The sequence below is a fragment of the Aptenodytes patagonicus genome, chromosome 2 (assembly GCF_965638725.1).
Source record: "Aptenodytes patagonicus chromosome 2, bAptPat1.pri.cur, whole genome shotgun sequence".
Classification (NCBI taxonomy): Eukaryota; Metazoa; Chordata; class Aves; order Sphenisciformes; family Spheniscidae; genus Aptenodytes; species Aptenodytes patagonicus.
In genome coordinates, this window is record NC_134950.1 from 14,993,395 (window position 1) to 15,016,588 (window position 23,194).

A 23,194-nucleotide genomic window follows, 5' to 3' on the forward strand; every position below is an offset into this window, starting at 1 on the left:
GCCAGCAGGCATGATCTAATGTTTTTTTTTATTATTATTAATAAAGAAATGGGATATGTAATGCATAATGGGTTGCACACTGAGCGACAATAGATTAATGAGGAATTGAAGAACCGTGTGTCCTGCTGATGGTGGACAAAATCAAAGGTGTTGACACATTCACTCACTTCATCACAAACAAAAAAGACCTTGAGGTTGTTTATTTGAATAGGGGCACCATAAATCTAGCACACAGATACCAGCAAACAATAGTCCTGGATTTTGTTTCTTAAAAAATACAATGTGCAATATAACAGAAGGCCATTATTATATGTCTTTATATCTTTATATATAGCTGTAGATAATATATAATTTTGTATGGCCAGGAAGTAGGTTGGCAAATGTATATACAACAAGCAATGTGGATTTATAGGCTGCCTGCTAAAGGTTTACATTTATCCTTCATTTACTTTGTGGGTCCTATCGGGTCCTTCCTGAGAGCACTAAAAATGTTTGTCTCACATTTTACAGTACATTTGAAAAGTGGTGTAATATGATTTGTGCCTGAATTTATATTTCAGAGGGGAATATTTCCTCCTATTAAAATCATCAGGTCCTGAATATGTTCAGCTGAAAAACAGGACTGTCTAACAGTCTTTTACTCAAGACTTGTAAGGAATCAATATAGTTCCCATCAGTACAGTAAATTACTTAGTGAACCACTTCCAGTAATCACGATGCACAATTTCTCATTAACTCCTTCCATTCTTTGTATAGAACCAATATTGTCTTAGAATAAAGTTATTTTAGAATATATCTGTAAATCATTAGACACTAGAGTAATTAATTCAAAATTTGATAACTAAGCCTCTTACATATCTGTAACAATTCTGTTTCATATCTTTATCAATGACCTGGATGAGGGGATCGAGTGCACCCTCAGTAAGTTTGCAGACAACACCAAGTTGGGCAGGAGTGTTGATCTGCTCGAGGGTAGGAAGGCTCTGCAGAGGGACCTGGACAGGCTGGATCGATGGGCCCAGGCCAACTGTATGAGGTTCAACAAGGCCAAGTGCCGGGTCCTGCACTTCGGCCACAATAACCCCATGCAGCGCTACAGGCTTGGGGAAGAGTGGCTGGAAAGCTGCCTGGCGGAAAAGGACCTGGGGGTGCTGGTCGACAGCCGGCTGAACATGAGCCGGCAGTGTGCCCAGGCGGCCAAGAAGGCCAATGGCATCCTGGCCTGTATCAGAAATAGTGTGGCCAGTAGGAGTAGGGAAGTGATCGTGCCCCTGTACTCGGCCCTGGTGAGGCCGCACCTCGAATACTGTGTTCAGTTTTGGGCCCCTCACTGCAAGAAAGACATTGAGGTGCTGGAGTGTGTCCAGAGAAGGGCAATGAAGCTGGTGAGGGATCTGGAGAACAAGTCTTATGAGGGAACTGGGGTTGTTTAGCCTGGAGAAAAGGAGGCTGAGGGGAGACTTCATCGCTTTCTCCAACTCCCTGAAAGGAGGTTGTAGTGAGGTGGGTGTCGGTCTCTTCTCCCAAGTAACAAGCGATAGGACGAGAGGAAATGGCCTCAAGTTGCGCCAGGGGAGGTTTAGATTGGACGTGAGGAAAAATGTCTTTACTGGAAGAGTGGTGAAACATTGGACCAGGCTGCCCAGGGAAGTGGTGGAGTCCCCATCCCTGGAGGTATTTAAAAGACGTGTAGATGTGGTGCTTGGGGACGTGGTTTAGTGGTGGACTTGGCAGTCCTAAGTTAATGGTTGGACTTGATGGTCTTAAAGGTCTTTTCCAACCTAAACGATTCTATGATTCTGTGATATAAGGATATGTGGTGCTCCCACTCAATTAAAGTATACAGTTAAATACTTTCTTGAAAATGTGTGGATGAGTCAAGGAGCAGGAATTGCTTCCTTTATTTATGGGAGGATTTGGGAGTCGGGAGACTCTTACTTCCGGAGAGGGATTTTTGCCTTTAGCGTGACTTTTCAAGATACCTGGACTGTTTGGAGCTGCTTGGGTGGAAGAAAGTATCTACGAGGGAGAGAGTAAGGGTACTTTTAAAATGCAGTCCCTAAAATGAGTATTCAAGATCTATGCTCTGTTAACTGACTGTCTTTTAGTACTTTTACATGACTTCACCATTACTGCAGGTTTGTTGTTTTCTTTCAATGGCATAAATCCAACATTGTTGTGACTGAAGAGATGGACATGCTTGAGCCTGTGTAGCAGGGCATAGGAGCCCCAAAGTTAGTGGTGGCTGGGGAGGAGCAGCTGGCAGTAGCTAGCTGGGAGAGGTCCTTGGGAAGAGCCAGGGCAAAACTGAGTGCCAGAAAGACATCTCCTAAGTTGGTGCGTTTTCGGAGACCATTGTTGAGCTGGAGATATATAGCTCAAAGGACTGTGTCAGAGTTAAGAGAATAGAAAATGACAGCGTTATTTAATGGAATATGGAGGGAATTGGGAAAGGCAGTGCTAAGGTGAGAGGAAGCTATGCCAAACTAAGTAATCTGAGTTAAATAGCTTCCCAGATATATTACTGACCACTTAATAAGTTTGTCAGAAACAGACAAATTTAGAAACAAAGTCATGTCTTGATTGTTGCTAATTTTGTATTTGAAAATGCAGCTAAGTTAAAGATTGTGTTGTTACTTTTCTTTCATATCCTGTTCGTGATTGCAGTTCAGAAGTGTGGAGGAAGGGCAGAAAGGTGCAAGAGAACTGTGACCTGAGAGGGGTTTTATAGGTTATTGTAGATTTATTGGCAGCAGTAACAATAGTCATCACTTCCTCTTGTCAGAACTATAAACAGACATGATGTGAAGACAAAGGATGCAGATAATATTTGGAAAGTGCCTTTGTTTACATAGCTGTTTTTCTGAGTTTGATCAGACATTAATTGATCAGTATGACAGTGTTTTCTTTGAGAAACTTTACTGTACAGCTGGCCTCATCCAGATCCAGCAAATAATGAGTGAGAAAGAGCCAGAAAATAATCATATTCTTCTTTGATGATGTTAACAAATAAAGGCATGTCCAACGCTAGTTTGATACATGAGCAAATGTCTTCCTGTGCTTTCCTGTGCTTCCACTGGAGCCATACTAGAGTCATGGGCCTCTCCCATTCCTGTGACTTACCAGAAAGTAATTCCTACAGCTCCATGGAGTTTTGCTGCATTTGTTAACAGGATGAGAAAGCACAAGAATGCTGGCTCTGATGATGGAGAACTTCCTCAGTTGGACATCTCTGATATTCATCAAGGTTAAGCAGTCTTCTTTGCTCCTGGTCCCTATTGTTAGAAACTATTGTTCCCTCTGCTTTATTTCCGTACCAGTATGCCTTGTGTCTCCTATCTGTCTAAGCTGGTCCCCAGTTGAGTGTCATTCATCGTGTCAGAAGTACCAGGCAGCTACCAATAGCAATTCTGGGAGCTAATTCTTTGCCTAGGCTGGCAGCTGCCATTATGCTAGTAGGTAGACCAATAAAGTGTTTGCTGCGGTGGTGAGTCTGATGAAAAATGAATCCATTTTTACTTTTGAAGCGTGAGTCTTCCCTGATTAGTGAGATATTAGATAGCTGAAGTGGGGCAAAGAGAGTGGTAATGCAAGCTGCAGTTTACCAAGAGTCTGCACCAGTCTTAGGACTAAAATGATGAGTAAGACGAGCCAGAACTAACTGCTTTTGCAAGAAAAGCTATAGATTTGCCACAAGGCATTGATGACAAAGGGGCTGATGTGTCTGGTTGATTAGTGATGAGACTGGCATGAGAAGGAGAGACGTGCTCTTAAATTCTCATGTGGAAAGCAGAAAATCTAGGACTGTAGAAGATCTGATGGGTTATCAAGAACAGTGTCATGAAGTCATATCGAGTTTGCTCTGAAAATTTGATTGATTTCTGGATTGTGCTGCTTCTTTTACAAGATGTTTCTGAACCCAGCGTCGTCAATTGTATTCTTATCCATTTGTTCTCTTTTCAACGTAGTTCCTTAGTTTAATAGTTATTCTCTTTGCCTAATGTTCATCTTCCTCCACTGCCATCGTGAGGCCATTTTCATTCTGTAGGTGACTATTCTTTTTCTTGCCTCCTCTCACAGTTTCACCATTCCTCACTATGAAGTCATAGCCTCTCTCTCTGCCTATTCTTGTTTGAATTCTTCTTTCCTGAGTATATAATGAGAATTTTATACTTGTGTCTCACCAGCACCTGAACAATGATATTAATGTCTGTGTCTCTGTCATGGAAATGTCTTACTTGATAAGTCCTGGGAGGCTTGTTTTTAATCACTGAACTGAAAAGAAGCAAACAATCAGCCTATATAAGCAAGAGGAAAGCTGTGATCAGACTATTTCAAGTAGTGAAATAGTTCACCCAGTGAACTAGAATTATAAATATGTTTGTGGAACTAAAGAGGTACATGCAAAAGCAATATGTTTGAAATTGTTCTACTTCAAAACTAGAGAAGCACATTATTATCAATTAAGTAAGAATATCCTGTTGTGTCAACAACAATTTAAAATGGTGCTTGCAGCATTTAAGTATGAACTTGAAAAGTTTTCATCTTGCATAATTTAGGGGCTTAGTGAATCCCATGTTCCTGTTTTTCTAGGTTTGTCAGCTGGATCCATCCAGAAATATGATCAAAAGGCATATGACTGAAGTTTACAAATCATGGAAGCAACAGATAAGCTGAATGTTGAACTGTTAACCAAATACTGCAATGCAAAAACTAGAGAACACGTGAAGCAATTAATAAGAATTCAATATAAAACAGACAAAAATGGGCAGTGAGCTTCTGGAATTTGCTACCCTGGGAGGCTGCAGAGGCAGACAATATCAGGAAGATCAAAAAGACAAATTTATGGACATCAGGACAATAAATAGGTGCTAAAAATGCCATATTCTCTAATAACCCTAGTATAACAGTTCTGGATGCTAGCACGGTACAAAGGGAATGACTTCAGAAAGTAGCCCTCCCAATAGCTCTCCTGAAATATATCTCCTATTGCCAGTCTGAATACAGGGCTGGGTGAGCTGTTGGTCTGGCATTAGGGCATTTTTTAATGTCCTTGTGTTCTCTGCCCTGTTCTTTGTTTCCTAGATTCTGTGCCCCATAGTAAGTAAACTGAATATCTTGTCTTGACATTCAGGTATACCTATCATATTGTACTCGGGAGACAAGATCACGTTTCTTGGCCGTATTTCGCACACATCATTTGTTCCCACTAGTGGTTTATCATTTTCATCAACTTTAAATTAGTCATAGTTTTCTTCAGGGTTTTGCATGAGACCAGCCTCTTACTAACTATGTGCTCTCATTTCTCGGTATTTCTTCAGTTCTTTCTACACATTTAATAAGTCCTTTCTTACCTATTCATTCACCTTCATTACAAGTGTACTTTCAAGGCTTCTCGCGTGGTGTCCCTCTAGATGTCTGTGAACTGGCAGTTGGCACAGCTTCACAGGCTCGGGGAGAAGAGCAGTAGGCTATACCAGTGCAGGGAGGTACAAGCATTTCTGATTAGGTACATCAGACTGTGCCACATTTCTTGCTCTAGGGCCAATGCCAACCTCATTGGACCAATGCTTATACTCATATTAATGTTCTGTGGCATGCAATGTTTCTCCCTCCGTTCAAATTTTCATCTAATCCCAGCTTGATCAAATGAGATCTGCAGCAGCTAAGTCATATTAGAAAGAATTAGGCCATCAATCCATTATTAAGCTGGAAAGTATTTTATATTCTGTGTCTGCCCTCGGGGTGTCTCAGAACATTCCACGGCTGATCTGTCCTGAGTATGAGAGGGCTGGGGTTTAGGTGCTAAAAGATGTGTACAGGTACTGAGGGAGTTGTGGGGTTTTTTAAGGCATTTGGTTTCCAGCCTTGCAGTTAGCTAGAGCCAAGGCCTAGGTATTTGTGACTGCGATCTTTATGGTTCTATTAGTCAAGGTGCTTTTGAAAAAAATCTCCTGATCTCTTGTGTGCGTGTAGCTGCTGCATCTAAGAGGTAGCGCCAGTTCTGTAGCGTTGGGAAATTTTCCTGAGATGTAGGTAAAGTTCCTTTACTTGTGTCCTAGCAAAGATCAGTGTACACTTTTAGAAAATGTTACGTTTGTTGCATGTTCTGCTCTTGACAATACATTCTATCCAGCACTCTCTGAAAACTAAAAGTCTATCCCCAATTTTTACTGTATAGCTGTCTCTCTGTTTTAAACTGTGATGCTTGCCAAAATGACTATCTTTTGTGTATGCTTACTAATTTCCTTCGTTAATCGTCTCTTTTTTAAAGAAAATAGATCTTTATCTTGAGATCCTTCATGCAGGTTGTTTCACAGAATCACAGAACAGGTGATGTTGGAAGGCACCTCTGGTGATCATCTAGTCCAATCCCCTGCTCAAAGCAGGGGCAACTACAGCAGGTTGCTCAGGACCTTGTTAGTCAGGTTTTGAATGTGTCCAAAGATGGAGACTCCACAACCTCTCTGGACAACTGGTTTCAATGTTCAATAAACCTTACAGAATTCTTAGCGCCAAATGATAACTCTTTCAGATATGTACAGTACAGGAAGCAAGACACTGAAGCATCCGAAATCATAAGCTGATTGTCAGGACGTTGGCCTTAGTAACTAATTGGCTTTGGTGACTGATCCAGGCATTAGCGATATCTTTTCAAAGGCATGACTTAGTACTAGAATAAAAAATTATTCCAGTTCTGACTTGGATGTTGTTGTTCTGAGTGTTGAGGGGGAAGAAAGTATGAGGAGGATTGAATTTTCTTAGTTCGGTTCACTTACTGCATTCTTGAAAAGCCACATTGGGATGTTTGCCTTCTCACCTCATCACTGCCTCAACATGTCACATTGGATTTGGTGCAAGAAAGAGTTAATTTAAGGCAACTTGTGCAAGCTGCTGCAGATAGTATGAGTCAAAGACAATTTTTTCCAATGGCATTGTGCTTTGAGCCTAAGGCACAGAGGAACTGGCATGCCAGAAGTTGCAAAGAGAAGTCTCTGTTTTGTACACACTCAACTTCCAAAGGCAGTGACTGGGGTAGAAGACCTATCTGAATATGAAACAAAGAGTTGCCCAGAGGAAGTAAAGAGTAATGACTATATCCATGGCCAAAAAGAGATGGAGGGCACTGGATGAGATGCATGGCCTCTGTCTGTCCTTTCACATTACTGTTGCTGACTCCCTGCCCTAAGATGACATGCATGTTGGCACTCTTTAAACTGATGACCTGTTTATATTTCGTTTGCTTTCAGTTGCTAGATTGACATTACAGACCATACTCTTGGACTGCTGTACATCCTTTATAAATTGCTTTAAGATGCTTTAGTGTGATAAGATGATATAAAAATTGAAGTAATTATTACTGTCTGTATCACCAGGGGAATTGGACAGCTGGCATTGATCTGTAAGAGACTAATTTCCATATTTTGTTATTACATTAACCCATAGAATTCTTCTTGTTTGTGATTTCAAAGAAAGTTTTCCTAATCAGAAGGTCATCCTCCATAGCGTGTAGTGCTTGAGAGGCATGGAAGGGCAGAAAATATATGAACCCTGTCATTTTTTATATGATCAATAACATCTTGCTTTGCTAATAGTAATATCCTGGTATTTTACATTGCATCATATCAAGATCCCACTAACCGCTTCCCAGAACCGCTTCTGGGTGAAATCTAGCAGTTAGTTGTCCTGGTTTTGGCAGGGATAGACTTAATTTCCTTCTTAGTAGCTGGTACAGTGCTGTGTTTTGGATTTAGGACCAGAACAATGTTGATAACACACCGATGTTTTAGTTGTTGCTGAGCAGTGCTTACACTAGTCAAGGACTTTTCAGCTTCCCATGCTCTACTGACTGAGAAGGCTGGAGGTGCACAAGAAGCTGGGAGGGGGCACAGCCAAACTGGCCAAAGGGACATTCCATACCCTGTGACGTCATGCTCAGTACATAAACTGGGGAAAGCTGGCCGGGGGGGCCGCTGCTCGGGGACTGGCTGGGCATCGGTCGGCGGGTGGTGAGCAATTGCACTGTGCATCACTTGCTTTGTGTATTATTATTATTGTTGTTGTTGTTATTATTTTATTTCAATTATTAAACTGTTTTTATCTCAACCCACGAGTTTTTCTCACTTGTGCTCTTCCAATTCTCTCCCCCATCCTGCCAGGGGGGAGGAGTGAGCGAGCAGCTGTGTGGTACTCAGTTGCCGGCTGGGGTTAAACCACGACGTTAGTGAAGGGTATACCGCTAACTGCTTGGTTTGGGGCAAATATTATGCGCCCCTTTAAATTCTTGGCATTTATCTTTAATTTTTTAATTAAAATAATTATAAAAATTCTGTAGTCGTTGCTGTTTTGTAAGCAAAGAGATTGAATAAGGGCCTTATCTTGCTGTGTTGAGTAACACTTTATGATGAGCTAAATTATACCATTCATCCAAAAGCCACAGTAATGGTAGCACAGAGGCTGCTGTGTTGCAGAGGGAGTAACTTGCTCTTTGCTATCTTCTTCTGGTTTCAGAATAAAGCCTGAGAAATCGAAGAAGGGATTTTTAATAATTAAAAAATGCTTACAGTCAGAACTAGAGGAAGTAAAAAGTTGAGTTTGTTTAAAAAAGTGAACCAAACAACATGCCGTTTTCCAAGGTAGCGTCAACATAGCTCCAGTGTGATTTGCTGATATTGGCCAGGGCACCTTTGGATAGCAAATGTATATACTGGGAATCAAGGGTCAGTAGAGGGCTGCAGGGCACTCCTCCCTGTACTAGCTTACGGCAGTGGTGAAGACCAAAGAAAGTAAGTTTTGGTTTTCTTCCTAAGGTAAAACTTTGCTTGATGCTTTGGTTCTCCGCTTGGTCCAAATACTTCCTTAGTGTTGGCTCAGCCAGTGTGCTGCCTTCCTCCTGTTTACATACAGCATAGCGATGCCCAAAAGATGGAGTCAGAGTTCCATTAGCAGAATCTGGGGCGTGTGGATTGTTTGATTTTCTTAACATCTACAATCTGCATGGGACTGTGGTTCAACATTACCCTAATGGTAAAGGTAAGTCACAAACTGGGAGTGATTGCCTGAAAAGACCAGGCTCCTTATAGTTGGGCAAACATCTTTTTCAGGAATGATTTAGATATAACTGATAGTCTGAAGGGAAATCTCTGGCTCTTTTTTCTGTTTTGCTGTGATAGGTTACTGTTGAGAGTGATTTTGAAGGCTGGTCCACGAAGTACAGGGCCCTCCTGAGAAATGGTGCTGTTACACTATAGGCATATCTGAATTGCAACAATATTCATCCTCGGTATATCTTAAATTTATTAAATTGGTAAAATTCACTGGTGGTTTCTTGACAGTAATGTAGATGCTTGAAAATAAGTGAGGGTGTATTTAGGCACCTGGACCAATTGTAGACTTAGAGGGGATATCCTACCTTTGGGAGACCAGCTGGCACTTAAGAATGGCAATTGGTTGTCTAAAATGGCACAAGATACCTATTTTACATGCCTAAATGTCTCAGAAAGCACCAAAACAATACAGAAAATCAAAAGAAAAGGGAGGAGTGGAACATAGATCTCTGATAGTAAGGAAGTACCTAACTGATAAAACAATAACCTCTCAGACTGAGGTATTTCAGGGCTGAGAATTTTTTCTGCAGCAAATTATCCTGTCAGAGTGAGAACACTGCATTAATGGAGATCCTTGGGTGATTCTTCTTTTTGCCTTTTGCATCCAGGCCGTGCTTTGCTGAGACTTACTGACAAAAAGCTTGAACGAATGGGCATTGCCCAGGAAAGCCTGCGACAGCACATTCTGCAGCAAGTCCTTCAGCTGAAGGTGAGAGAAGAAGTCCGAAACCTCCAGCTACTTACACAAGGTATGAAAAATAATTTTGATATGGACAGTTATTGAGATCAGGTAGGAGAAGTTTGCCTGAGGACATAAAAGGTGACTTGATGTTCTCCTGCAAGAAATGATGCGTGAAAATGTCTCATAGATTCCACATGCTTTCCAAGTTGGGAACAAAAGGTAAAATAATGCATAAATAAATAGAGATGTTCAGCTGCCTGTTTTGCATGATGAATAAGCTCCATCTACAGCTTGATGGTAGTCTTACTTAACTGTCTGCTTACTAAGATGAAAATAATTAAATATAAAGGGCACAAGTAGTGAACATGCTGTCTTTACAGACGTTGTACATTTTGCATTAATTGTTTACTTTCAGTGTTAGATAAAAGAGTAATCTCTGTAACCTGTTTTATGGTAAGAGCTGTCAGTGGAAAATTACCTGTTAGACTCTGTTTTTTGCAGATGGCTGATTTGATTTTCATGTTGGAGTAATTTTATTGACTTGAATAGAGTTGCTTCTAATTTATGCTGCTAAGAAAATGCAAAACTGGGCTCGATGTGGAGATCTTGATTAGAAGACAGGGAAGAAGGAGTAACAAAAAAGCTCATACATATTTTCCAAATGAGGTTAAGATGTTTTATAATTACTTGTGTTATTAGCTCTTTATTAAGGCTTTTTAACAGCTGTGGTAACATGGAAGAAAAGCAATCATTGTGGTAACAGTGTAAAGGAACATTTAGACATCCTCTATATATATCTGCAATACTTTCTCAATGTTAAATGTTGTTTGGTAGTCCAGTGAGATAGCATAAACTGCATACTTCTGTGGTGTTTTGGTTCAGTGCCCATTATATGTCACATCATATGAAAAAAATTGAGTTCTTCAGTACATGTAGTGTATTTTTAACAAAATGTCCTTCACACATGGCATTATGTTCCTGATTAAGCGTTGCTCACTGTGTTTGGGGAAAAACTCTGATTAGTTGAGTAAGCTGTATTTTATCTGAAAGAGCTGATGTCTCAACTGAATTGTTCCTTCAGGCTTGGTGTCGTGTGGATTGTGATGAGGAGTATTAGGGCTCCTTCATTTCACCATGACCTGTGAATATGACCTCACCTCATCTTGTGTCATGTCAAAAGCAGTGCACATGCTGAAGCATCAGTGCCTTCCCCAGGTGTTTAGAGCTCTTCCTTTTCCCTTCATCCATTCATCCTTTCATCCATTATTCCTGCATCCTTTTCTCCACTGTTGGCCGGGTTCTCTCTTCCCCTACAGATGGAGTGTTACTTGAGAGTTTGCCAGACTGTGAAGTTCTGGTCACCAACCATCACTGTTTTAGGTCTGCTTATGGGAGTTGGGATTTTATTGATACGGGACAGTGAAGACCCAGTAGCTATAAATTTGGGTCAGCTGATCACCACAGTCCGGATAGATTTCTCCATAAACCTGTATTTGGCATTGAGGACTGTGCTTCCAGGCTTCTTCTTTATTGTTTCTCTCTGGTTCCCCTCTGGACACATCAACTGGTGTATGAGTCATGATCAGTCAGACAGTAGCAACTGCCATTTCAGGGAATTCAGGGCAGCATCCTTTGCGATTTACTCTTTGCCCATGCAGCTGAGGATACAATTTTGGACTTTGGTAAGAGCATGAATAAACACATGCTGGACTATGAAGGACAGTTCAGTGGTAGATGTACTGATGTGTGTTTCATGTAATCTCTCTCTGCCATGTAGAGAGAACATTGTTACTTAGTCTGATCATATAAAGGCATGCCATCATATGCTTTATGAAAGCTAGCACAAGCTTACAAAAACCTGGTGATCTGCAGCTCCTGCTGTCTTCCCCCGTAATGGTGCTGGCCATGGCGCTGCACTTCAGCTCCACTCCAGCCTTCTTAAATAGAGCTGAAGTTATGGGGCAGCACAACAGTCCATAAAACATTCCCCTGTGCAGCAGAGCTGTGTTAATCGTACGATCCCAGAGCGGGGGGTGGGGGGTGGGGGGGGTGAGTGATAGGATGATGACAGCAGTATTCCTATCCCTTTTCATCTCATTTACACCAAGTTGTAGTGTGTGTCTGTTGAAAGTGCTTGTTTGCAAGTATTACAGTTAAGATATAATTTCTCCACTACAGTGCAGTCTGTAAAGCTGTGTGTATGTCAGTTGTTCTCCGAAACTGGTTCTGTCCCCTTGCCCAGTTTCTTCAAACTGTGTCCACGCATGTTCTTATTATGGTTTATACATTCCTAATCCAGGTTGTTACTGGAATAGCTTTCTGTAAGTGCTCTTCTGTTTTGGAGAACATTTGGATAACATTTTTTCTCTGAAAAGTAACACATTTGCATGCCAGCAGTTTCTTTCTTTTGGAAATTCCACTTGCAAAACGCAGGTCACAGCATAGCTATTGCTACACTGTCCTTTGCTGTCCTCCAAAAAGAGGGGGAAAAAGCCCTCTGTCTCTCAGTGCACAGCTCAGGAGATCATTAGGTGAAAGAAGCTGTTAAACCCCCTTTCTGAATTCATTTAGCACACAAGCTGGGTGGCAAGCAGTGAGGTCCTAATTCAGAGCCCATTGATGTCAGCGAAAAGACTTCCACTGACTTTAGTTCATACCCCAATTGAAGCTGGAGAAAACACGGAAAGTTTTAAAAAAGCATTATGTAATACTTATCAGATATTTTAAATGTTTTTGTGTTCTGTTGTCCACAGAGAAAGTTAACATCGTTTTAAAAACTCAGTAGAGAACTAGCATTCTTTTCTACTTCTGTTTCAGAAAATGGCTTTAAACCATTTCATTCTTCTTCATTCAGGACACACCATCCAGTCTGTTCTGGGGATCTTAAAGCCAGAATAGTACGTGATTGTGTAATTGAAGGCTTGTCCTGAGTTTTAGGAAGACTTTTCTTTGGAGTAAGAACTGCCTGATTGAAGCTATTATCAGCAGAAATGCTATTCCAGCCTCCACTAGGATAGAAGGGCACAGGCCCAACTACTGATCTGTGCTTTTTTCCCAGACTTAGTGATGTTGAGGAACTAATTTGACAAAATATCTTCCAATGTCTCTTGGGGAGAGCTGCACACTGTCGGAAACACCATTATTGTACTGTTACCGCTGTAAGCCTGAGTTGCAAGATCATTTTTAAAAAAAAGCCTTACATAACTACACAGAGAAGAAGTTATTTTGAGATTTTTCAATGCGAGTCCAGCTTTTGGCTAGCATAGAAGAGACTGTCCTCAAAGTGGTAGAACAGTGCTATGTGTGATTCTGAGCAAAGTATCCATAGACAGCAATCTGCTAATAGGGCTGAGCTTAAGAAACATTTTTGGATTTGGATTAAATGATACCTGCATTTAAGATGATGTTGGGCCCCCTCCTAAGCTCCTCTGTGAGTTTCATATAGGGCAAAGTGCTACTTGAATATACTGCTGGGCCACAGAATGTGCCAAATTTTCTTCAAAAAAAAAATTTCTCCTGCTAGCAAAATGTGTTAGAATAAGGCTTTATGCTTCATTGAAAATCATCACAGCTGTCGATACTTGTTGAAATTATTTCTTCAGTAAGTTTTCTGCTCATCCTGCACTGGTGCTTAGCTACTGAAAAACATATGTGACCAATGATAACCATGGTAAGACCGATTTTTTTTCTTTCTTCCATTTCCAAAATAGTCCCATTCAAAAGCTGTTATAGTACCCTAGCACTGTATTCTTCCAGGAAAGGAACTAGAGAGCCTTCAGAGATGCATCTCATCTTCTGAGGAAAGATGAAGTAAGAGCCATGTATTCTAGTGATGGATCATTCACTGGGTTTTAGAGGAACCTTGTAACAGAAACATTGCCTTCAGGGTCCATGTGGTGAGTAAACCAGGACCATGAAACCCCCCCCCCAGCTGAAACGTATTATATAAGGATTTTTACAGCATTATCAGCCTCTTAATACTAGAGTAAAGGCAGGCTTGATCAACATTTGAGCTGTTTGGCACTGAACCCTCCCAGGCTGTCAGAAACATGATGCTAGTTCCTTCTCACCTTATCTGCTTCTTCCTTGTGAATGTTGAAGGTGGGAGGAACCTGAGCACTGCCATTCCAGCTTGCATCACCATGTCTGAGGAGGTTTGTTGTCATTTTCCATAATAAAAGCCTCGAAATACTAGACTCACTCCCACCTTCTGAATTCCCGCATATGAAGACCTTCCCTGTTGTGGTGGCTCCAGTACACAGCATGAATGATTGAGAGTTACACACCTGCCTAAAAAGGGATGTGAGTGGTCAGAAAATTTGAGAACATGGGACCTTGCCAAGCGCGGAACTGGAAGGTCATTTGGAGTTATGAGAAGATGAATGCAGTTTGCTCTCCCCCTGCTGTGTAGGCTTTATGGATACAGTAATATCTGAAATGCTGTTGCCTACTGTCTTTCATGTCCCTTGAAGAAGTGTTGCTTCAGATCAGCACATTTCTTTGTCATCACTGTAAAGAAGTCAGAACAACTGAGGTTTGTGGTAGAAGGTCATCCTGTTACACTTCCAGTATGTACTATTTTCTTTCCTGAGTATGTTCTGGACTCAAGGTTTTGGCATCTGAGGAATCATGAGTTCCTTCCGCCAGAAATACTCTTTTTCTTCTCTGTAAAAAACAGCAGATGTTGCCTGTGTGAACACTCCAGGTAGGCCGTGTGTTCGCCTTCCCAGGCAGCTGGCGGGGGAAGTGTGTAACACTTGAGGAATCTGTTTCATGTCCCTGTGGTGGTGTTCAGAGGCGTGCGGTATTTGAAATGTTGACTGTCCTCTTACCAGGCACCCGTTTCTTTTGTTTTCATTATCTTGACCTCACCTTTTTCTTTTCCCTAACCCTGAAGCTTCCAGCTAATCAGGAGGGGCCTTTCTTCTTATAGCACAAATTACTATGCAAATGTTTCTTGCATATGCTGCATACATGGCCTCTATCCAAGGCACAGAAAAAAACACTTGATATTTCAGAAGAGCTCCAGCAAACGTAATTCCCAGCTGATTTCCTTTGCTCTGTGCTCCTGTTATGCTCCAAAATCTCTGAGAGACCTTGTGAGTTGAAGACAACATATAGCATGGAAACACTGTCAGAAATTACCCAGAAGTAGTAGTTTATCCCTTATCATAGCATCAAAACTGTGTTCCAGGACTCGACATGCTAAATTGCCTGATTATAGGTAAAGAAATCTTAACGTTCTTCTTGATATGGGTTTATTTTCACTATATGTCCATATCCCTCAAAAAGCTCAAGAAGTGGGCCCATGTGAACCTCATGAGGTTCAACAAGGCCAAGTGCAAGGTCCTGCACCTGGGTCGGGGCAACCCCCGGTATCAATACAGGCTGGGGGATGAAGGGATTGAGAGCAGCCCTGCCGAGAAGGACTTGGGGGTGTTGGTTCATGAGAAGCTGGACATGACCCAGCAATGTGCGCCTGCAGCCCAGAAAGCCAAGCGTATCCTGGGCTGCATCAGAAGAAGCGTGGCCAGCAGGTCGAGGGAGGTGATTCTGCCGCTCTACTCTGCTCTGGTGAGACCCCACCTGGAGTACTGTGTTCAGCTCTGGGGCCCCCAACATAAGAAGGACATGGACCTGCTGGAGCGGGTCCAGAGGAGGGCCACGAAGATGACCAGAGGGCTGGAGCACCTCTCCTGTGAAGGCAGGCTGAGAGAGTTGGGGTTGTTCAGCCTGGAGAAGAGAAGGCCCCGGGGAGACCTTAGAGCAGCCTTCCAGTACCTGAAGGGGGCCTACAAGAAAGCTGGAGAGGGACTTTTTACAAGGGCGTGTAGCGATAAGACAAGGGGTAATGGCTTTAAATTGAAAGAGGGTAGGTTTAGATTAGATGTAAGGAAGAAATTCTTCACTCTGAGGGTGGTGAGGCACTGGAACAGGTTGCCCAGAGAAGTTGTGGATGCCCCATCCCTGGAAGTGTTCAAGGCAGGTTGGACGGGGCTTTGAGCAACCTGGTCTAGTGGAAGGTGTCCCTGCCCATGGCAGGGGGGTTGGACTAGATGATCTTTAAAGGTCTCTTCCAACCCAAATTATTCTATGATTCCTTTTACTCCTTTCCATTGTATGTCCTTTACCACTGTAGGAATCATAGCACTGGTACTTAACACTGCTCTTCCAAGACTGTAAAACGACTTTGCTACCATCCGTTAGCGTACAAAAGAGCAGTCTGTTGTATTTTTCCCACTCCCAGTCAAGGACATTTGCAGCACTTAGAAAGGATGTAGGCTCTGGAGTCAGAAGCCGTAGTTGTTCCTGAGAGGTTTTTCAGACTTTAGGCACTGTTAAGACTTCTGAAAATCAATTTTTTCAGGTTACAAGTATGCACTGAGGGGTTCTCTATAGTTTTCATTTGTTTTAGCTGAAGCAGAAGATCATAAGTGGAGTGTGTATCTGAGTGCAGATAAAATGTTTAAAATGCATGCATCAGTGACGATAAATATCAAATTCCATCTATGGCATCAGTTATTTGAATTTCATGTGGCTGGTTTCTAACCTGAAGAATATACTTTGCAGTGCAATCAGTGGTCCCTGGGAGACCATTGAATTACTATGCTTCTGTTACTTACCTTTTAGCTATTGCTGTGATGCTAATACATATTCATATCAAATAACCGAGTGATTCGGCTGACAGGTAAAGTAAGTTCCAATACACTGGACAATACATTGTAATGCACTCTGGATGGGTTTAGCACAGAATTGTCCTTCAATATGCGTAGCATATTAGTTTGGAGTATGAATAAGGAAACATGTATGCAGCTATGAAATTTGTATTGATGAACCTCTATGGCAAGATTTTAGCTGTATAATATTATGATGTGCTGGCATTTTTATGTGTTTCTATAAATAATATTGCAACTCAGTCTACTGGGAATGTAGTATTAGCTGTTTTCTATGATTGCAAGGACATGATTGCAGTTGTCTGGTTTTCTTATTATTTTATTAATGTTGATTTTTTTTCATTCCTGGTTTTCAAATTTCTCAGAAGTCAGTCTACTGGAAAATTTGGTCTGGAAAGTTTAGTTCTTCTGAGCTAATGCATACCCAAAACTGTCTTACATGTTTGATAAATAGATATTACATATATATATACACACACACATATGTATGTACATATTTCCTCACTCATGTGTAAATTGGAAAGAGAAAAAACAATTTTCCTCAAGGTTTAAGAAAAAAAATAAAATACTGCTGTTTGTGTTGCAACCAGTCATGAAAGACTTTCAACTAAAAAGGAAAGTTTTGAGCAGTCAGAGGCTGTGATTTAGCAACAGCTGTTTGTGATCAGTGCCAGTAGAAATCACTTGTTTTCACCCAGACGAAAAGAACAGGCTGGTAAAAGGGATTCCAGGAATAGGTACAGTCTTTCACACAGAGTTTAAATAAATCAAGTGTACGTATTGTAAGATGGTGCCATTTACAATGTAACATATTTGTCATTTCTAATGAGATTTTTCCAGAAATCGGACATAGAATAAAATTAGGGTTGATAGTTGTTTTGGAAAGGAATTGAGGAAATCTGAGCCCTAACTATAGTTCCGACCCCGTAGAAAGTACATAGAAATTTTCACTGCCGGGCTTCTGGTTCAAAACCTGACTGTCTTCATCAGCTAACACCTTTATGGTCAAACTGAGTGGATAGTGTTGGAAATAAGAAGAGAAGAAATGCGGTTCTCGGTCGGATCCAGTATCCCTCTGTCCCAGTACTCTGCCTCTGGCAGCAGCAGATGCTGTTTAGGCAGAGCCCAGAATCCTGGCCCCTCTTTGTGGTCCTATTCCCTTGGGCTCCCCAGCATCCAGAATTGCTGTTAGGAAGAGTACTTCCCTGCCTAATTCTTTCAGTATCCATTGAGTGTCTGTCTCACTCTGTCATGAAACAAGTTGTTCACAAGTTTTTTTACAAACTAGAATATAGTCACTGGCAGCCTCAGTGGTGCCGAAAGTGCCAAAGCCTAACTTGGCGTGCCTTCAGTTGGGTATGTATCTTCTGCCTTCCACAGAGACTCTAAGCAATCCTACTATCGTGCACACAATAGCAGCTACACATCCTCTGTATTTCAGATACACCAGTCACACCTCAGACACATCAGATGAATTGTGCCTGTTACTCTCCATTGATTATTATAGAAGCTCAGGATGACTGCCAGATGTATTTGTCTACATGGTAGATGACTAAACTTAGGTGAGATCAATTCCCACTCGCTATGCCTAGATGTAAACTCCTATGCTGAAAAAAGTTGGTCTGAAAGCTGGATGAATTGCCCTCTTCACTCAGATGAGTTTTGGTAACACCATCTTTCTGATTTTATGAAACTGGTGTTGCTGACGCCTTCATGAATGCATTCTGTTAGAAAAGTGTTTTACCATATTGGCACTTTTAACAAAAATGAAAGTCACTTAAAGCCTTTTTGAGAATATAGAATAAAGTTTTGCTGTTTTGAATCCCTGAAGGTGAATGTTGCCAAATAGTTCAAAAGTATTTTTCTTCCTGTTGTTACTAGCATTTATGGCCTGTGCAATAAGGATTTATAATTACTGGAAAGATTCAAGGGAGGCAGCAGAAAAACCCTCTCCTTTTATGCCTTTGTAAAGTTGCTTTTCTAAGTTGTGTAGGAAGAACCTGTTTTATTTAAAAGCTTCTCTTTTTTCATTCACATTCTTTAAAAGCCTTTCTGTAATGTAATTTTAAAAATGAATGTGGTTCTATTCAAATAAAAGTTTACTCTTAATGGCTTTTATGCTTCATATGATAGAGCACCTTCATTTACCTAGTTATACATAGGCAGTCAGCAGTGTTATGAACTGTTTCTTTATTACTAAGCAATATGCAGATCTCTGGCATCTTCCACAAAGGAAAAGGGTGGGATTTTTTTAAACTCTTCATTTGACATGATCATAAAGCATGGGTACTAGCCCAGTGTTTTACGACATGCTCAAGTATAATTAATAATTTTAACTATGCTGGTTCCCTCTTCAGATCAATATTATAGAATTTTTCCAGTCACTATTTGAATGGATTTTAATTGAAATTGATTCCCTATAAAATAATAAATTGAAGTGTATTAACAATGATCTTGTGGTCCTTGACGTTAAGGAGTTCTGAATTCTAACAAAATTCTGAACAGTTTTCAAAAAATACCCAATTTTCCTCTATGCAGCCTGACTATCATAAAGCACCTGTAGTTTTTTTTTTATTTAAGTGCTAATTCCAACAGATGACAGCATAAATACAGCAGCCTTGATTTGCAACATGAATGTGAATGGAAATGTGGCAGGGAATTATTGTGTTTTAAATAACCTATTTTTCTGTTTGCAGCTCAGCTACAGCTGTATTGTGTGATCCTAACATTTAAATATATACTGTTAGGCATAGCGCTACCTTCAAAGTTTTTATCAGTAAAAATACTTCCCAGTCACCTGACATTGAAAGTTATCTGTACAAAGAAAGGATGCATTGAGAAAATCTGCAGTGAGTAGCTCCATAAGAACCTCAGTGTTTTGCCAAAGGTATCACCTGTAAGGGCATCGGGTCAGTCTTTGTTTTTCTCAGTGTAAGAGTGACGGGTTGAGTTTTAGGCAGTATGTACATGGCAGTACCACACAGTTCTGAAGCTCCTCAACCATACTAAGGTTTCATCCACATCCTAGAGCTTATTCTCAGTTAAGCTTATCCACATAGTTGGAAGAGTAGTTGGTTTACATACATTTGGCTTCTACAATGACTTCAACCTGAAGACAAGCTGATTAGAAAATAGCCAGACTCAGGAACGCACACGTCATTTTATATCCAGACAGCCTGGTATAAAATGTCAGGACTCTGATCTCGCATACTCATTCAACTATACAAGAGGGCCGGAGCTCATCCTCAGGAACTGTAGGTATAAGCAAGTTAGAGACTTTTGCATGTGAACAAAAAGGCATGTCAAGGTTCCCCATGTCTGAGAGCAGTCTGAAGGCATATACATTGACATGGTCTTACAGTTTTGAGTCCTCTCCACTAGAAATAGGATTCAGATCTTCCCAGTCAGTTCATCTGGGACACCCAGCTGCCATCAGCTGGCATTTGATGATGTGAGATGGAGTTGAAACAGTTGAAGTTGGGCCTTAGAACAAGTGATTTTGCCATATTCTTTCATTCTTTACTGAGACCAGTTGGGAGGCTTACTGTCAATAACGTCAGCCGGCAGACTCTGAAGTTAAGTTCTTCTTTGTTGTGTTGAGAGAGCACTGTTGTGTAGGACTTTCAGGAGCTGGGTTTTGAGAGAAAGACCTGAAAGAAAAAAAGGTCTTGCACAGCAAAAAGAGGGAGGAGTTCTTCTGTTGTTAAAACTTATTCTCCAGAGTCCTCTAAGCTGCATGGTTCTTGTTTTCTTTTCTCTTCAGTGTATGTTGGAGGTAGACATGGAGACGGAATAGTAATCACATTTCCTTCTTTCTTTAAAGTATTAGGTCATTCCAGTCTTCTCAAGAAATAAAGAGGAAAGCCTTCTTTCTTACTCTATTTCTTTTTGTCTTTTATTCCTTTAAGAAATCCCAAGTAACTGAGGATTGTTGTTAAAGTTGGGCCAAGAGATTAATATCTCCTCCTCTAGTTTTCTTTTGTTGATTCTTCTTTAGCCTGAGTGTTTAAAGGGCTGATTAGACTACAGTTGTCTGGTGAGGAATTTCTTTAGCTCGTTCCAGATAGTGTAGCTACGTGAAACACTTTTCAGCCATTCCTTGTGATTTTCTGTCATAAGGTGCCAAGATGGTCCAGCCGTATTTAAAGAATTTTGGATGCTGGAAGGAGCAATCAGCATCGTCTTAGACAATGGACTGGCTTTTAAAAGTGTCAGGTAATTAAGGATGCAGATAGACCTTTGAAAATTCCTGACGCTGATCACTCCCACGGTGTCACAGCAGTTATAATTCTCGGTCCAAACTTTAAAGACTTTGAAGCAAACAAACTGTATTTCAGATGAAAGGGACAGGAAAGAGGAAGGGAGGGATAGTCCTACCTCTAAAGCTCCACTGACAAATCAGTTGTCACCTGTGTAGTTTCTGAATGCGTCTTTCTCTAGACTCTAAAATTGCTTTAATGTGTCCAGCAGTGCAGCTGCCATCCATTCTGTTACAGCTGTTGACTGTGACACTAACCACTGATATTGTTGACTTTTGTAGATCTCTACTTAAACCTGGAGCATGGTTTTTTGAGGGTCATAGAAAAGCAGCCAGTCCTTACAGCCCATCAAGGTAATGAATGTCTTTTTGCTGGGATGTATCTTCATAAGATGAAACAACTATGAGCTTTTTTTGTCTTTTTCTAGAAATATTTCCTTTAGGTGTAGAGTTTTTTTCAACTATCATCATGAAAATAGTATTTTATTTTCTTCTAATCCTAATAAGCTCTTTCTGAGTGAATTGTTATTGCTTACTGATATTTGCTTGCTAGAGTTGTTTGTTGATAAATTTTCTTTCTCCCTTCTTAAGTATCAGCTGCTGTGATAAGCACTAAAATGTGTGAGCATTGCTTTGTCAGCAACTCATGTTTTCCTTTATTATACTGTTACTGCTATTCTTGAGATCTCTTTGGTTCTCTCTAGTAATGGGAATGTCACTGTGGGAATTTTACTGTACTTCTACATGGCTTAGCTGATCACATGATAATTCTGGTATAAGAATATATGTTTTACTGATTTCTTCAGTGTTTTCTCCTGATCCAAATGATCAAAACTCAGGGTATTTAGGTGAGGAATGTAAACAGATGCTGGGACCAGAAGAGAGGAATCCTTTTATCAAGGATGTCTCTAGGAATTAGGAGCACCTAAAGCTAGTGTCTTCTTTAAGTTTCTGCTGCTTATAATTAATTTGGCTAGAGTCTTTGGGAAAGTCTTTAGCTGACTTAAAACTTGATCCATACTCTTCATGCACACATTCTGTATCAATTCTAGTACAGCGAGCAAATAGCAAGAGTAGCTACTCTACTAAGAAGAATGTAAAATTATGTCTACCACCAGCTATGGGTTGATTTTACCCCAGTTATCTTCCTTTGAAAATCTGAGACCTCAACTTTGTTCTTGGTCCTGTGAGGGCAAATGAAGGAGTAATGCTCCATTGATTTCAGCGAAATGTGAAACTAGTTAAAATGAGAACAGGATCAACCCCATTTTCCCTCTACAGCATGAGACTATAAAGCCCATTCAAATCAATGAAGGGTACCAATGACTTTGCTGACCTTTGGATCAAATCCATAAACCTTTTTGGTAACTTAATTAAAACCACAAATACAGAAACATGTGTTCTGTTCTCTAACCCAACACAGGTCTTTCTAAAATTGAAAAATATGATTTATAAAAATAAATTTTATTCTATCAAAAATACAATTTTGATTTTATTCTCTTTAGAACTCTCTTCTTAACTATATAAAGCCTATTTTTCACTTGGTCTCAAAATCTCTTTTGATGATGTGCACTGCCTATGTTACTTGCAATCCTAATTTCATAATCACTGTTGAAAATGAAACCCACAAAACTTGCTTTTATCTTACTCTTTTTATTCATGTTCTTCACTAAAATGACATAATCAAAGATAAAAACAAATATACTGTCTTTTAGCTTGAGCAGGTTGAAGTGTCTTTGTCGCATCTTACATTAGCCAGCTAAAAGTTAGGTGTCTGGTTGAACTCATTCCTCGCATTCCTAAAATAATCAAAGAGCAACAACAACCACCTCCAGAAATAATCTGTGCCCTTCTAAAACAGATGCCCATGATAGGTGCAATGCATTGCCCTCTGGAGGTTCCTGCCTCTGTCAGTTGGAGGACTCGCCATCTAATTTGGGATAGCTAAAATTAAACAGAGGAAAAGTAGGCAGTAGCTTTTCCCATTTTTTGCTTCTGAGCATGAAGCATATAACAAGTGATGTTACCCACTTTTAATTTGCTACCAATCTTCCACTACCTTAGTATATTAATTTTATTGTCTTTATCTGTACCTGTTAGCAGAATTTGGTTATGCTATGCCCTTAAATTGCTTTTTTCTGCTACAATTGATAACATCGTCTTTCATACTCTATTACTTTCTGTGAACATTTTTTTAACTGAGCTAACTACTGCTCACTGGTAGTAGCATTAAAGCACCAACCAAAAAGGCTAAAATTAATGAGTTACAAGTTCTGGGTTAAGAGGTTTTGGGGTTGTTTTCTTACTTGTAATTTAAATGGTCCTTTAGTCTGAAGCAGACAAGCACTCATTTTATATATTGTCTTGGGATAGGGTTATAACTTACCTGTGCTTTGGCAATTTTTCTCAGACGTGAGTGCTTTAATAACTGCAGTTAGACAGATCCTAGTCCTCTGAGTTCTTCCTTTCATCT

General features: G+C 40.5%; 1 protein-coding gene across 3 annotated transcripts in view; it reads left to right on the forward strand.

Annotated features, from left to right (window-relative positions):
- Positions 1-23,194, forward strand: part of SAMD12 (sterile alpha motif domain containing 12) — a 184,531-nt gene that overhangs the window by 78,626 nt on the left and 82,711 nt on the right. For 2 of the 3 annotated variants that reach the window (XM_076329194.1, XM_076329196.1), the window contains exons 4-5: positions 9,716-9,856; positions 21,004-21,075. In XM_076329194.1, coding sequence (XP_076185309.1) covers positions 9,716-9,856; positions 21,004-21,075 — 213 coding nt within the window. The remainder of the gene's footprint in view (positions 1-9,715; positions 9,857-21,003; positions 21,076-23,194) is intronic. The other variant, XM_076329197.1, reaches the window with a different exon arrangement.